This window comes from Ascaphus truei, chromosome 4, assembly GCF_040206685.1.
Source record: "Ascaphus truei isolate aAscTru1 chromosome 4, aAscTru1.hap1, whole genome shotgun sequence".
NCBI classification, from domain to species: domain Eukaryota; kingdom Metazoa; phylum Chordata; class Amphibia; order Anura; family Ascaphidae; genus Ascaphus; species Ascaphus truei.
In genome coordinates, this window is record NC_134486.1 from 390,859,056 (window position 1) to 390,876,749 (window position 17,694).

Sequence of the window (17,694 nt, forward strand, 5' to 3'; positions counted from 1 at the left end):
ATATATATATATATATATATATATATATATATATATATATACTGTATATATAGTTGCATGATGAAGCCACTGTACAAATTCATGGGTGAAGGGTGGGTATCGGGCCAGTGTGGCTTAACCCCTTAATTACCTTTGCAGTTATTATCTGATAAGGTGTTTAAGGGGTTAATTGATATCTGAATGTAATTGCAATGTATTGGCTTTGTATTTGCTATGTATTTTGTGGGCAAGACAAGGATGTTGCTGGCGACGGACACTTCGTATTGATGAGGTCAGTAGTACTTTATTTATTTGAATATGCTAGTTAATGTTTTTACTAATGGGCAATTAATCTATTATCCATATCTGGATAATAGTTATTTTGCACATTATTGTACTGTAGGTGTTGGGGGTCCCCTGAGTTTTGATTTCTGGCTCAGGGAACCCCCTGCTCACTGTACAATATTATTAAAATTACAGAAATGCTGCTTCGTTACCATAGCACATAGCCGCAAAGGTAAGGAACGATTCTTTATTGATGTGTGTGTTTTATTTATACTGTAGATGTGCAGAGGATCTCCGGAGTGGAACCGCTGTGGTTTCAGGTCTGGGGACCCCCTGCTCCCCAAGATACAGGCCCCTTTATGGGGTGCCGGTATCCCTCTGCTTGGGATCACGTGATCGGGACCTTTAAATGCAGAGGGATAACGGCACCTCATAAAGGGGGCTGTATCTCGGGAAGCAGGGGATCCCCCGACCTGAAACCAACGCGCTTCAGCTCCGGAGACCCCCTGCACATGTACACTATGAATAAAAATGTATTTTAAATGTATTTATTAATATTCATGTATTTATTTATTTATTTAGATTTATTTTTTATTTTTTGGGGCGGCTGCTGTGTGTGAGTTTTTTTTATTGTGGGTAGCGGGGGTGGGTGAAGGGGGTATTAGCCCCAACGGTGGTTGTTTAGGGCTTGCGGGGGGGTAGCAGGAGGGGTTAACCCCTTCATGACCGTAGCGGTATTAACTGCTACGGTTGTGAAGGGGTTAAGTGCACCCGTAACCCCCCCGCAAGTCCTAAACTCACACCAAGGGCCAAATACCCCATTCACCCACCGCCGCTACCCACAATAAAGCGGGCACGGCGGGTTAACCCCTTCATTGCCTTAGCGGCTATCAGCTATGGTAATGAAGCAGCATTTCTGTATTTTTAATAATATTGTGCAGGAGCAGGGGTCCCCTGAGTTTTGATTTCTGGCTCAGGGAACCCCCTGCTCACTGTACAATATTATTAAAAATACAGAAATGCTGCTTCGTTACCGTAGCACATAGCCGCAAAGGTAAGGAACGAGTGTTTATTTATATATGTGTTTTATTCATACTGTAGATGTGCAGAGGGTCTCCGGAGCAGAAACGTTTTGGTTTTAGGTCCGGGGACCCCCTGCTCCCCGAGATACAGGCCCCTTTAGGGGGTGCCGGTATCCCTCTGCTTGGTTTACAGGCCGCGGTCACGTGATCGGGACCTTGAAATGCAGAGGGATACCGGCACCTCATAAAGGGGGCTGTATCTCGGGAAGCAGGGGGTCCCCCGACCTGAAACCAACACGATTCAGCTCCGGAGACCCTCTGCACATGTACACTATGAATAAAAATGTATTTTAAATAATTTTTAATGTGCCGATGTTTGCGCAGAGAGAGCAGCGGATCTCTCTCTGCTGCAAACACATCTCGCCCCCGCCGGCCCATAGTATCATTGATGTGCATATACAGTACTGTATGTGTACAGTACTGTATGTTAGGGGTTATAGGGGAAGGCTTCAAAGACAACAACTCGCAAACGCCCCCATGTGTATTTACATGGCATTGCAGTATTGCAGCCAGCGGGAATAAAATGCTTAAATCACAGCCGGGAAAATAACGCAATACACTCCGGGCAAAAACGATACAAAACCGAACATCACCGGGATATTCTGAAATTCGCGGAACTAGCAGAGTTATAATAAAGTTGGTCGCCTCTGTATGTGTGGATTATCGTACCCTGAATCGCCGCACGGTCCCGGATCAATATACCCTGCTGTGGATTGAAGAGATTCTCAGTACCTTATCCATCAGTCAGTGGTTCAGCGTGCTGGACCTGTGGTCTGGGTACTTTCAGGTCCCCATGAGCTCTGAGAACCAGGAGAAGACAGCGTTTGTCTGCCCGGTTGGGTTTTACCAGTTCACCCGAATGTCCCAAGACATTTGTGGCACACCCGCAACTTTCTAGAGACTAATCGAAAGGACCATCAGGTACATGAACCCTCGGGAATGTCTGGGATATCTGGAAGATATCATCGTGTTCGGAAGGACAATAGAAGAACACGAAGAACGCCTGCTGATGGTCTTGGATAGATTAGGAAAGGAATGCCTGAAGTTGTCCCCGGACAAATGCTGCTTCTGTCGCATCTCAGTCACCTATATGGGCCACATTGTGTCCATAGAAGGGGTGGCTACCAACCCAGGTAGGGTAGAAGCAGTAGTGAACTGGCCCAGACCAGAGAATGTGATGGAGCTCCGATCATTCCTGGGGTTTTGCGGATACTACCAAAGATTCATATAGGGGAACTCCAGCAAGGCCAAAGTCCACAACAACATTTGAGGATATACCCGGAAGATCTGCAACACAGAACCGCTTCCCGCGAATGCCGTTCAAGGACAAGTGCATTTCCACCTGTGAGAAGGCATTCATTCAGTTAAGAAAACCCTCACTGAAGCTCCTGTCTTGGCCTTTGCCGATCTGGAGCAGCCATATATCCTGTACGTGGATGCCAGCTTCAACGGGCTGGGAGTGGTATTACATCAGAAATACCCTGTGGGCCTCGGCCGGTAGCGTATGTGAGTCACAGCCTAATGGCGAGTGAACAGAACTACCCAGTTCATAAACTGGAATTCCTAGCGCTCAAGTGGCTGTGGTAGATAAATTACTTGATTACCCCTACGGGGTCTTCTTTGAAGTATGGACCAACAACAACCCATTGACCTATATCCTAACCTCCACTAGGTTAGATGCCACTGGCCACAGGTGGTTGGTGGCTCTGTCTAATATTCAATTCACCCTGAAATACATGCCAAGGCCCCTGAATGTCGGAGCCGACACTCTGACCCGAAGGCCTGGATTGAGTTCTGCATCAGACTTGAAATTCAAATTGAATGAGAAGTCATACACGCATGCACCTAAATAATCAACAAGGTTCCAATGAGACATACACGCATGCGCAGAAATGTGGTGACAGGCTCGGAAAGATTAAAGCCAGAAAGCCACCCATTACAAATTTATGGTGTGGGAGTGTCAGGAAGCAGGGCTCACGCTACACCTCCTTTCCTGCCTCGGAGATTTTTGCTGCCGCCCTTCGCTCCCCGCTGGTGTATCCTCGGCGTGGGGCTCGGCGATCCCGCCCGGCGTTGGATCTTGCGGCTGCCATCTTGTTGGGGCGCGCGCAGGAGGATCTTACATGGCGCGCGCCTCCGGCAGTAATTTATTCACCCCTCTGGGCTTCTAGCCACGCTCCCGTGTACAGCTGCAGCCCCGCCCCTGCTTTCATGCTTCACAGCTGAACACAGGCAAGGATCACAGCCTGCACCAATCGCAAGGCACTCCACGGCATACCCCCGCTCTGCCTCCTTCCCTGATTGGTCCTTCTACATATATTATCCCTGTTCTCCCTGGGAGTCATTGCTGTGCATAGCTTCTGCTACTGTAGTTGGGCTAGTGTTCGTGTGTGCTCTTGTTTCTTCGTGTTCTTCAGGTTTGAACCGTCTTGGCTTTCGACTCTCCCTCTGGCTCTGGTCCCCGGCTTACTCTTCACTACGCAGTCTCTCTCTGTCCCTTGATCTCGGCTCGCTCCTCTACCTCCCGGACCTCTGGCACCCTCGACCCCCGGCGACGGCAATCACCACGATCCTTCTACCTCCGGACACGGCAAGTCCCTTTGGTCTCTTTACTAGACTCCTGGCCTGGCAACGAATCTACCACACTCCAGACACGCCCCTCTGCTGTGGATGTGTGGTATTATACTTTCCACCTCAGTCTATTGACGGGTCTGGTCTGTGGGCAGCACAACCGTGACAGGGAGAGGTGTAGATAAGAAGTAGAAGTACTTTAGCCTTGTGTGTGCGGGGGCGAGGGGTAGAGTGCTGTATTGCTGGATTAATAGTTCAAATAAATATTTTCAACAGGTCATCATAATATTTAATGTGCAGAAATGTGATAACAAGCCTATGCGTTTCAACAAGGTTTCAATGAGACATACACACATGTGCATAAAATAAAAACAGTATGAAAAGAAGAGCAAGCTTAGCAAAAGTATTAATTAATAAATAATACATATAGAAATGTGATGACACGCATACAGTATCCGCATGAGTGGGATAATCCGGGATAAAAATATTTTATATTAGGAAGAAGACGCGACGTTATATTTTTGTAATACTGTACTTCTATTCTCTTTACTATCCTGTATACAGTACAGTATGTGTCCTCATATTTTTTATGTGTACTGTATGGCTAAGGAGCCTCATACTACTGTATACATACTACTGTATACAGTATGAACAGTATACAGAAATGTACGGCTGTAGGTTGAATTGCTATTAGACTTTTAAGACAACAGCTCGCGATCGCCTACTTGAGTTTCTAGACGGTATTGCAGACAAAGCTAAAATGCAATTTTTAGTGCACAATAGAAAACCGATCGAAAAAATAGTACATTTCTAAACGGTTGGAAATCAGAGAGCGGCTGGCCGAGGTTTTCAGAGCGGCTCGGTGTATGCCGCTGTAAAATAAAGGCTGGCGCAGCTGTAGATAGTTGCAGTGTAAGCGTATAGAGAGGTGGTTTAATGTAATTACCATTTTATTTTAATAAAAGAGATACAAAGGTGTCTATTATTTATGAAAAAAGCCTACGTTTTGCCTATAATAGTTATAATCCCTTCAGAACAGAGCATTACTGGTCAATAATGCCCTGGCTGTGTTAAAGTCCCTGGTGCCTGGTGCTTTGCTATTGCGAGCAAAGCACCTTTGAAAAGCCCGCCAATGCTTCACCGGACCAAGTCACAAGAATGTCTGGTTCTCTGATTGGGCAGTTCCCTTACATAGACCTCAGTGTTCTATGTCTAACATCGAACAGGGACTGCCGTACAACAAGAGCACGGGTCATAATGCAACCACCACTCACAAGTGTGAGGCTTGGCTTGTTGCACTCATCAGAGGAGGGGCGTAATGAGGGGCTCAGCAAGCCGGTGAGTGGGAAATTCAAACTGGCCAATGGGAACTGTGCCTACCATCAACAGCTTCCCTATGTCCCTTTAGGTCTATAGATAAATACAGTGACAAGCAATGAATTTTTTTGCAAATGCTTGTTTTTATTTATTTTATGTGTTTTTGTTGATTGCTTTGTATAATTTGTGTTTCTTTGTTGATTGTTTTTGTAATTCTTGTTTATTTGTGGTGTTTTGCTTTATAATTATTTTTTTTGGGTGTTTGCTTTTATTTATTTATGCTTTTTTTTCGTGTTTACTTTTTCCATTTTTGGTGTGTTTCTTTTGGTGATTGTTTTGATTTAATTTAGTATTTTTGGTGAATGTTTATATTTTTGGTTGACCATTGACAGTCATAGTGGTAAATCATGCCCATATTATATGGGCATGATGTACCACTGTTCCAATCAATTGGTTTCTTGGCATTTGTAATGTGTTTTATTTTGTGCCTGGTTTTTATTAGCGTGCTCATTTATTGCTATAGTGGCATATTATATGGGCATGCTTTAACATTGTGCCAATCAATGGGTAGAGAGGGTGGAGGGTTGGGGTAGTTGCCCCGGGGAGGATGGGTAGGGGCCACCCCTGTGGATAGCAGGGAGGGTGGGTTAACCCCTTAATTTACTATTGCAGTTACTAACCGCTACGGTGATTAAGGGGTTAGTGGCCATTGATTGTATTTTTTATTATACTTTTGCTGCAAATGGAGGACATGAACGGTGATGAGGATGGTATTCATCCTGGCAGGGGTAAGTGCAAGTTTTATTTACTTTATGCATACCCCCCCATTAACGTACGCAATGGGACCGGAGCATGTATGTAAAGCGAAAATATACTTAAAGTGAAACACTACCTTTTTTCCACTTATCTATGCATGTACAGTACTACAAACATCATATACGTGCATAATTGATGTAAATAGCGGATTTGTAACAGGCACTATAGTCTCCCTGCTTGCAAACAGGTAGGGAGCCGGTATAGATGTTTAGGACATACTACAGGTGCATGCGTGAGCTGCCATTTGCCAATTGGGTGATATGTCCTTACTCGCGAGTGTACTTAAAGTGAGTGTCCTTACATATATAGTTACATAGTTACATAGTAGATAATGTTGAAAAAAGACGTACGTCCATCAAGTTCAACCTATGCTAAATTTAGACAACAGATACTTTATCCTTTATCTATACTTACTTATTGATCCAGAGGTAGGCAAACAAAAAACCCCAGAGTCATATCATCCAATGATGTCTCATAAGGGGAAAAATAAATTCCTTCCTGACTCCAAGAATTGGCAATCTGATTAATCCCTGGATAATAGAAATAACTGATAGTATACCGCTCACCAGATAGCAAATAATATAGCCGGTGCAAAGGGATGGTACTGGCATTGCAAGTAAAAAGGAAGATAGCAGATTGATCTTCCACAGATCCCTTTTACCACTGCACACGCAGGCTAGTACAACAGATAACAAGGATGTAATGCTTCTTGGTATAATAAAGAATGGACTGTGGGGAAGGTGTGATTGGGGACTTCCTAAGCACCGCCTTGACAAACGTGTATATATATACGTTACACCATGACTTAGTAGGGACCTCCTACCTTGAGAAAGCGCCAGCCCCCGAGCGCGAAACGTACGTCGGGATGACGTCATCGCGTTGACGTCGGAGGTCACGGGTGAGATTGCTCCGTTACTGGGGAGCAAGGGTGTTAGTTTGTGTACCGAAGGCTGCTGTTTCTAGCTATCTGGCCTCTACTGTGCAATATATGGGCTCTTGCCGCTGTTTGTGGGCTTTAGAGTGAGGGCTGCATTGGATACACATGGTGGCAGTGCAATCATTAGAACACTGTGCCAGGCAGCAACACGACCACACACACAGGCTGCACTACTCATGACTATTACTGACTGAGGCAGTCTTCTCCGGTAGTGCCACACTAACAGTACTGCCACACTAACAGTACTGTATACACCTCACTACACCCAATTCTGGCCTTAGGTGGTTGATTTTGCAATATACCTATCAGCACCAATCACTATCTGCATTTAGGCATTTATATCCCCACCACACACCTCCCCTATCGGAGCTATCAATCAGGAGGACTTCACCTATGAAATTGAATTATAGATATCAATCTAATTATTACCTCCTTATATACCCGTACCTGTGTTTTAGTTGTTTTTATTACCCACTGATTTATCGCGTCGTATTAATGTGTGTGTATATATATGTTAAATAAAAGTTTATTGTTTTGCCCATAAGGCGTTTTAGGTAATTGATCTATCCTAGCACTGGGTGCAATTACCAGGGTCTTCCCCACAGTCCATTCTTTATTATACCAAGAAGCATTACATCCTTGTTATCTGTTGTACTAGCCTGCGTGTGCAGTGGTAAAAGGGATCTGTGGAAGATCAATCTGCTATCTTCCTTTTTACTTGTAATCCCTGGATAAACATATTTCCCATGTATACTTATTTGGTATATCCCTGTATACCTTTCCTATCTAAAAAGATGTCCAACCTTTTTTTGAACAAATCTATTGTATCTGACATCACAGTCTCCATGGGTACTGAATTCCACATTTTAACTGCCCTTACTGTAAAGAACCCTTTACTTTGGTGCTGGTGAAATCTCCTTTCCTCCAGCCTTAAGGGATGGCTCCGAGTCCTTTGTACTGCCCGTGGGATGAAAAGTTATTTTGAAAGCTCCTTGTACTGTCCCCGAATATATTTGTATATAGTTATCATATCCCCTCTTAGACACCTCTTTTCTAATGTAAATAAATCTAATTTAGCTAGCCTCTCCTCATAAGTTAGATTGTCCATCCCCTTTATTAATTTGGTGGCTCTTCTCTGGACTCTCTCTAGTTCCATAATGTCTTTTCTTAGGATTGGTACCCAAAATTGTACTCCATATTCAAGGTGAGGTCTTACTAATGCTTTGTAAAGGGGCATAATAATCCCTTCCATTCATTGCCCGTTTGATGCAAGATAAGATCTTATTTGCCTTTGCAGCTACTGCATGACTTTGGGCACTATTGCTAAGCCTGCTGTCTACAAGCACTCCTAAATCCTTCTCCATCACCCAAATTTCTACTCATACTATTACTCTCTCTAGCAGGTGATATTGAAACTAACCCAGGTCCTCCCATTTCAGCTCTATCCCATGCCCCTGAGAATTCCACCTTTAAATTCAAAAAAGGGCTATCTGTCGCCCATATAAACATCCGTAGCCTGCTGCCCAAACTGGATGAACTAAGGGCATGGTGCCTTATGCATAAACCCAAAGCCATCGTTCTTACAGAAACATGGCTATCCCCTAAAACCCCTGATGCAAATATTGCCATTCAGGGATACTCCATTTTTAGGAGAGATACTGTAGGTCAAAGAGAGGAGGAGGGGTGTTATTTTATATTGCAGACACCTTACAATTTACACTGTTAAATTGCCCACCAAGTCCACCCGCTTTTGAAACTCTAGTTGGCAAAATCTGCCTCCCCTTTTCTAAGCCCATCTTGCTTGCTGGCATCTACCGCCCCCCTAAAGCCCCTCTACAATCCTTGACTGATATCACCCAATTTCTTGGCTCCATTTCCTCTCTGAATGAGAAGAGTGAGCTCCTAGTTCTAGGGGATTTCAACTTCAATTGGCTTGACCCTAAAAACCACAAAATCCAGATACAACTCAAGTCACTTAACCTATCGCAACTCATTTCCCAACCCACACGGATAAACCTGAAGTCGCATAACCATTCCTTGCAAGACTGGATTCTCTCCTCAAACCCCAGCAGAATCCAATCCTCTGGCATCCTTCCTGATATTTTCAGTGACCATGCAATAGTGTACTGTGTAAGGAAAATTAAACCGCCCCATTCAAGCCCTAAAGTTCTCCTCACTAGAACATTTAAAAACTTTAACCCACAACAGTTTCTGGATGACCTTACCAACTGCCCATGGCACAGAATCGATTTTATTCCCGACCCTGATTTTGCGCTCGACTATTTCCAATCCGAGTTCTTAAAACTCTGAGATACCCATGCTCCACTACGCAAAATAAGGGTACGGGGGGCCCACCTTCCATGGGTTACACCTGACCTTATAGCACTCTACCAGTTCAGGGATGCCTTGTGGAAAAGCTACAAAGTAACTGGCACTACCAAGGATCTCAATCACTACAGATGCATGCGGAACATGTGCACAAGGCAAACAAGGCATGCAAAAGCACAATATTACTCTGACAATCTCCACCAAAATACATCAAACCCAGCTAACTTCTGGAAGGTTATCAACAATATATTCCAGCCTCCTAACCATCAACAACCAAGTAATATCACTAAGGGGGATATTACTCTGACAAACCCCACTGACATTGCAAATGCATTCAATGATTACTTTGAGGGGTGTGCCACTAACTTATTAGCGAAACGCAGCACAAACCCCAAACATGAATCTCATCCTGGGAGTATCCCTACAGTCCCACCCCCTCCCAACACTGCCCACAATTTTCAATTTAGCCCAGTATCTGAAGAGGAGATTACACAAGCGCTCCTCAAACTAAAACTAAGCAGCCAATGTGGACCTGACATTACAATCTAGGTTCCTACGACTTGGTGCCCCAGCCATTGCCAAACCAATTGCGTCCATAGTCAACTCTATCCTGTCTGCAGGCCATATCCCTAAGACCTGGAAAACTGCCATAGTTGTCCCAATCTTCAAAAGTGGGGACAAAAACACTGTCTCAAACTACAGGCCAATCTCACTTCTCCCAATTCTATCCAAAGGTATGGAAAAATGTGTCCACTCCCAATTAAGCGATTTCTACACCAAGACAAATTTCTCTAGCCAATTCCAGTCTGGGTGTCGTCCCAAACACTCCACCGTAACTACCCTGCTAAAAGTTTGCAATGAAATCCAGTGTGGAATGGAACGGGGACAACTCACTGGTGCAGTATTCCTAAATTTTGCAAAGGCTTTTGACACAGTTGATCATGTTATCCTGCTTAACAAACTCCAGAGCTCTGGAATAGGGAAACATGCTTTAAACTGGTTTCAGTGATACCTATCAGGAAGATCCCAACATGTGTCCATCTCAGGCTCTAACTCCAACCCCCTGGATATCACTTGTGGTGTCCCGCAAGGCTCTGTTCTGGGGCCCCTACTCTTCTCAGTGTTCATTAATGATCTTCCCACAGCTTGTAAGGAAGCCTCAATACACATGCAGATGACACAATCCTGTATGCACACAGCCATAGCCTCTCTGACCTTCAACACATACTTCAGTATGACTTTTTGAGACTCGAAAACTGGATTTCCCAAAACAAACTGTTTTTAAACACTGACAAGACTGTAACAATGGTATTTGGGACCAAGACTAAATTTGTAAAGCTTCCAGTGACTGAGCACCTGATTAGAACCAACGCTAACACCACCCTAACACCTGTCACTAGTTTTAAATACCTGGGCTTATGGTTTGACTCCCACTTAACATTCGGGATGCACATTGATACCCTGACAACCAAGACCTATGCCAAACTAGGGGTACTTTACAGGAACAAATCCTCCCTAAGTCTCCTGGTCAGAAAGCGTATTGCACAGCAGATGCTAATGCCAATTATTGACTATGGAGACATAGTATATGGCTGGGCTCCTCAAACCCACCTTAGCAAACTTGACACCCTCTACAATTCAATTTGTCGTTTGTTCTCCAATGCAACTACAACACACATCACTGCGAAATGCTCAAAGAACTAGATTGGTCATCACTAGAGTCTAGGCGCAAAGTTCACCTTTCCTTTCTCACCCTCAAATACTTTCTGGGCAAGCTACCCAGCTACCTGAACAAGCTCCTCACCCCTACCACATGCAGCACCTATCACCTGAGATCAGACTCCAAAAGACTATTAATGGTCCCAAGACTCAACAAAGTATCCGACGTTCCTGCTTTTCCTACCGAGCACCCCATAACTGGAACAACCTACCAGAGACTCTCACATCCACCAGTTTAAGTTCTTTCAAATCTAAGGCTGTCTCACACTTTAATCTGGTCTGTAACTGTTTCATACGCTCATAATATATATTTTCTTTAACTGTGCACGTAATGTCTTGTATATAATGTATACCTTGTTCATTTATGTAACTGTACTTGTAACCATGTATTATTTGTTTTACTCTGTGCCCAGGACATACTTGAAAACGAGAGGTAACTCTCAATGTATTACTTCCTGGTAAAATATTTTATAAATAAATAAATCAAGGATTCCCCTAATTTATCCCCTTTTAATTTGTAATTCGCCTTTTTATTCTTGCATCCTAAATGCATAACCTTACATTTATCTGTATTAAACCTCATCTGCCATTTACCTGCCCACGTTTCAAGTCTCTCCAAGTCCTTCTGAAGAGAAATTACATCCTGCTCTGATTCTATAACCTTACACAATTTAGTATCATCAGCAAAGATGGAGACTTTGCTCTCGATGCCAACCTCAAGCTCATTAATAATCAAGTTAAAAAGCAGGGGTCCCAGTACTGATCCCTGAGGTACCCCACTCACGACTTTAGCCCACCTGAAAAAGATCCATTTATGACAACCCTCTGTTGTCTGTCCTTTAACCAGTTTTCAATCCAGGTGCATATATTATTACTGAGTCCAATTTGCTTTATTTTGTACACCAACCTCTTGTGTGAAACCGTATCAAAAGCCTTTGCAAAATCTAAGTAGACCACATCAACTGCATTACCCTGGTCTAAATTCCTACTTACCTCCTCAAAGAAACAAATAAGGTTAGTTTGGCATGATCTATCCTTCATAATTCCATGCTGACTATTACTAATAATTTTATGTTCCATTAGGTATTCCTGAATATTATCCGTATTAAACCTTCAAGAAGTTTCCCCATTATTGAAGTCCGATTTACAGGTCTGTAATCCATGTGTTGTGAGCTAGCTCCCTTCTTAAATATATGCACCACATCTGCTTTATGCCAATCTTGTGGTACTGAGCCTGTGAAAATGGAGTCCTTGAATATTAAATATAATGGTTTTGCTATTACTGAGCTTAACTCCTTGAGAACTCTTGGATGTATGCCATCGGGGCCAGGTGCTTTATTTATTTAAATTTTTTCAAGTCGCTTATGAATTTCTTCCTCAGTTAACCAATTGTTCATTAATATGGAGGTTGTGGCTTCCTCCTGTGGCACTACTATTGAACTTGATCCTTTCCTGGTAAACACAGAGGCAAAGAATTTGTTTAAAACCTCTGATTTTTCCATATCTCCAATAATCTGTCTACCCATCTCACACTGAAAGGGTCCTATATTTTCTTTTCTCATTTTTTTGTTATTAAGGTACTTAAAGAACATTTTAGGGTTTACCTTACTTTCTATTGCAATCCTTTTTTCATTATCCATTTTCGCTAGTTTGATTGCCCTTTTGCAATTTTTATTACATTCCTTATAATTCTGATACGATGTCGCCATCCCTTCTGACTTAAATAATCTAAACGCCTTCCTCTTCTTGTACATTTCCTCCCCTACCTGTTTATTTAGCCACATTGGTTTTGACTTAATTCTTTTATACTTGTTACCCAAGTGTATACACTGATAAGTGTGCTTTTCTAGCAATGTTTTAAAGACTGTCCATTTATCTTCTACATTTTTACCTGCAAAAACATCATCCCAGTGTATTACTTGTAGATTAGACCTCAGTTTATTAAAATCTGCCTTTCTAAAGTTTAAGGTCTTTGTTGAACCCAAGTAATCTGTTTTTTGATAATTTATTTCAAATGAGACCATGTTATGATCACTGTTACCCAAATGTTCCAGGACTTGAATATTTTTTATTACTTCTACAGTACATTTTTTGATAAGACCAAATCCAATACTGCCCCTCTCCTGGTTGGTTCCTCAATAATTTGAGTCATATAATTGTCTTTAAGCACCCCAAAAACTTGTTTCCTTTTGTTGTAATGCTAATCTCATTGCCCCAGTCTATGTCTGGATAATTAAAATCCCACATTATGCAAACATGACCCAGTTTTGATGCCTTCTCCATTTGCAAAAGTATTTTAGCTTCCTTAATCTCTCTGATATTTGGTGGTTTATAGCATATTCCCACAAACATTTTCTTTATACTTTTACCTCCACTGCTAATTTCTATCCACAAAGTCTCTACATTTTCATCATTCCCTTCACAAACATCATCCCTTATAATAGGTTTTAGATCTGGTTTAACATATAAACAAACTCCACCTCCCCTTCTATTTGTTCGATCCTTCCAAAAAAGGGAATAACCCTCTAAATTAACTGTCCAGTCATGAGTTTCATCCTACCATGTTTCAGTAATGCCTATGATATCATACTGTTCCCTTGCAGCTATTAATTCAAGCTCCCCCATTTTATCTGTAAGCCTTCTTGCATTAGCAAGCATGCATTTTAGTTTTGTTTCAGCCTGTACTATTATCTTATCTGCTCCTTCCTTTCTGCGCCCACTTGGTTTAGTCTTTAGAAGTTTTCTAGTATTATCTGTATTTACTATGGGTGTCTCGATGCTTGTCAATCTCGCACTTGCCCCCATTCTACCTCCATACCACCTTGTATCCTCCTCTATTTCATTTAGTTCATTATCTGTTTCATTCCCCTCCCCCCTCCATCCTAGGTTAAAATCTCCTCCAACCTTTTTAGCATTCTCCCCCCTAGCACAGAAGATCCCTCTTCATTGAGGTGCAATCCGTCCCTAGAATATAGATGGCACCTCTCAGAAACCAGGGTATGTCTGTACTGTATTTGTTAGAGGTTATTTGGGGTACAGGTGGTGAGTGGGTTGTGTATAGGTAGGTAGGTATTTTAATATTTATGGGGTGTAGAGGGATTGTGTAAAGTGGGGTCTTTGCCCAGGGTGGGTAATTAGGCCTACTGGTAGGCCTAACTACACACCCTGGGCCAAGTACCCCCTACACTCACGCCATCTGCCTCCAATAAACCAGCTACTGTGCCTTTACCCCTTCATTGTCTTAGCGGCTATCTACTAAGGTAATGAATCTGCTTTCATTTTATTTTTACTAATAGTGTGCGGGAGCAAGGGGACTCCTGAGCTGAACCGCATTCATTTCAGCCTCAGGGACCCCCTGCTTCCCGAGATACAGATCCGGTATGGGGTACCGTTATCCCCGCAATGTTAAAATCTTCTGCGTCACGTGGCTGGGGGATTTAAATCCTACAGTGGGATACTGGCACCCCATACTGGGACCTGTATCTCAGGAAGCAGGGGATCCCCAAGTCTGAAATCAATGCGGTTCAGCTCAGGTTACCCCCTGCTCCAGCACACTAATTTAAAAGTTTATATTAGAACTGTACGATTGCCTGTAAGAGCTGTGCATGGAGACACAGTATCTCCATGCAGCTGTTCTAGGCTGCAGTTTCAACCATTTTTACCATCATGTTTTAGTGCGCAATAAATCAATGCAAAGTCATTCGGCAATGCACTTATTTTATCGAAGTTTAGTGAATAGGCCCCATGTCTTCCTAAAGTAAATATTGTACTGTAGCAAACAAACAGGGGTAATTCAATTACAATCAAATATTAATATATTATCAAAGCACAAGCTGACGAGACCTGAAAAGAACCCGTGAAAGTTTAAAAACTAGAAGAGTTTTTTGCAAATAGTATTTAGTATACAATTCATAAAGAAAATATTTAACCCATATATTTTAAAGCATGGTCCCCTGGAGAGTTTCCATGTGATTTTTTGTTTTTGTTTTACTTCCCAAGTTCTGCTGTCTTTTAAGTTAGTCCGTCTGAGTGTGTGTGTGTGTTCAAATCCAACCTTCCTCAGAGGTCAGTGTTTGCTGCTTGTTGATTTGAAAATAATACTGTATATTGCACAGTTAATTCCCAAAATATTACACACAGAAAAAATAAAAGTTAAGGGTAGTAAAAGTCTTATTTTGCTACTACACGTAGCCAAATATTACAAATAAGAATTTGCATAGTACAGTATATTGATATCACTACCAAAAGTATTAACCATCATTTCAGCCTCATAACCAAATACATGGAGTACCAGATTCTGGAATGCACAGTTCATTTGGGTGCGGATCAATAAGAATTACCTTGAATATCTGGATATTTCATCATCAGAAGAAGACCCCAGCGGAGGCTGGTAGATGTTGTCTCCATACCAGCAGAAAACAAATTTCTTACAACAACGGTCAGGTTTTTATTGTGGAAATATGATTGAGGATTTCTTTCCTCCTGAAAATTAGAAAAAAATTAATGTGTTGTAACAGTATGTATTGACAGTTTATTGTCATGCCAAAAATATCTTGTCAAGTCCATTCAGGGGCCTATTTATTAAACTTCGATAAAATTAGTGCATTGCCAAACGACTTTGCATTGATTTATCCCACACTAAAACATGTTACTAAAAACGATATTCACTAAGAAAAAATCCAAGATTTTTAAAGGTCGATAAAAAAATTGCACCATCGAACAACTTGTTTATTTCTAAGTGCTATCACGCTCTAAATCCTAGTGATCGACAACTGATTGAAACCTGGAAGAGCTGCATGGAGATGCTGTGTTTCCATGCACGACTTTTACAGGTGATCGTGCAATTCCAATATTAATTTTAAAACTAGTGTGCGGGAGCAGAGGGTGGCCATAGCTGAACCGCATTGATTTCAGCTTCGGGGACCATCTGCTTCCCGAGATACAGCCCCCGGTATGGAGTGCCGGTATCCTCGCAATGTTAAATTGCTCTGCGTCACCTGACCGGGGGATTTAAAACCTGTAGGGAGACGCAGAGGATTTTGTAATTGCGGGTATACTGGTACTCCATACCTGGGTCTGTATTACAGGAAGCAGGGGGTTCCCGGGGCTGAAATCAATGCAGTTCTGCTCAGGGGACATGAAATAAAATGTTTAAAATGTTCCGGGACAAATTACCGTTTTTCCCCTAATTCTATAGGGAAAATAATGCACACATATGCATTGCATCCCTGTATGTTCCTCTAGTAATACAGCTGAACCCCGTTATAGCGCGACCCATTATAATGCAAATTCGGTTATAACGCGGTTTTCACGTGGCTCCCGTTTAAAAAAAAAAAAAATTACATTTTTTTTTTTAAAGAATTTTTGCACACTGCTCACAGCACACACTCTCACTGCACACACTCTCACTGCACACACTCTCACTGCACACTGCACACTGCACACACTCCCAGCACTCACTGCACACACTCTCACTGCACACTGTACACTGCACACACTCTACACTACACACTGCACATACTCTCACAGCACACTGAACACTGCTCACAGCACACTGCTCACAGCACACTGCTCACAGCACACTGCACACACTCCGAGAACAACCGCCCAGCACTCACTGCACACTGCACACACTCTCACTGCACACACTCTCACTGCACACACTCTCACTGCACACACTCTCACTGCACACACTCTCACAGCACACTGCACACACTCCCAGCACTCACTGCACACACTCCCACTGCACACTGTACACTGCACACACTCTACACTGCACACACTCTCACTGCACACACTCTCACTGCACACACGCTCACTGCACACACTCTCACTGCACACACTCTCACTGCACACACTCTCACTGCACACACTCTCACTGCACACAATCTCACTGCACACACTCTCACTGCACACACTCTCAATGCACACAATCTCACTGCACACACTCTCACTGCACACTACACACACTCCCAGCACTCACTGCACACACTCTCACTGCACACTGTACACTGCACACACTCTACACTGCACACACTCACAGCACACTGAACACTGCTCACAGCACACTGCACACACTCTCACTGCACACACTCTCACTGCACACACTCTCACTGCACACACTCTCACAGCACACTGCACACACTCCCAGCACTCACTCCCACTGCACACTGTACACTGCACACACTCTACACTGCACACACTACACACACTCTCACTGCACACTGCTCATAGCACACTGCTCACTGCACACACTCACTGCACACACTCTCACTGCACATGCTCTCACTGGACACGCTCTCACTGCACACTCTCCCAGCACTCACTGCACACACTCTCACTGCACACTGTACACTGCACACACTCTCACAGCACACTGCACACTGCTCACAGCATACTGCTCACAGAACACTGCACACACTCCCAGCACACGCTCCCAGCACTCACTGCACACTGCACACACTCTCACTGCACACACTCTCACTGCACACACTCTCACAGCACACTGCACACTGCACACACTCACATCACTCACTGCACACTCCCACTGCACACTGTACACTGCACACATTCTACACTGCACACACTGCACACACTCTCATGGCACACTGCTCACTGCACACACTGCTCACTGCACACACTCTCACTGCACACACTCTC

At 43.2% G+C, this 17,694-nt stretch overlaps 1 protein-coding gene across 2 annotated transcripts in view; it reads right to left on the reverse strand.

The window, feature by feature from the left end:
- The window catches only part of LOC142493875 (cytochrome P450 2K1-like), a 120,669-nt gene that overhangs the window by 35,250 nt on the left and 67,725 nt on the right, over positions 1-17,694 (reverse strand). For both annotated transcript variants that reach the window (XM_075598568.1, XM_075598567.1), the window contains one exon: positions 15,375-15,516. In XM_075598568.1, coding sequence (XP_075454683.1) covers positions 15,375-15,516 — 142 coding nt within the window. The remainder of the gene's footprint in view (positions 1-15,374; positions 15,517-17,694) is intronic.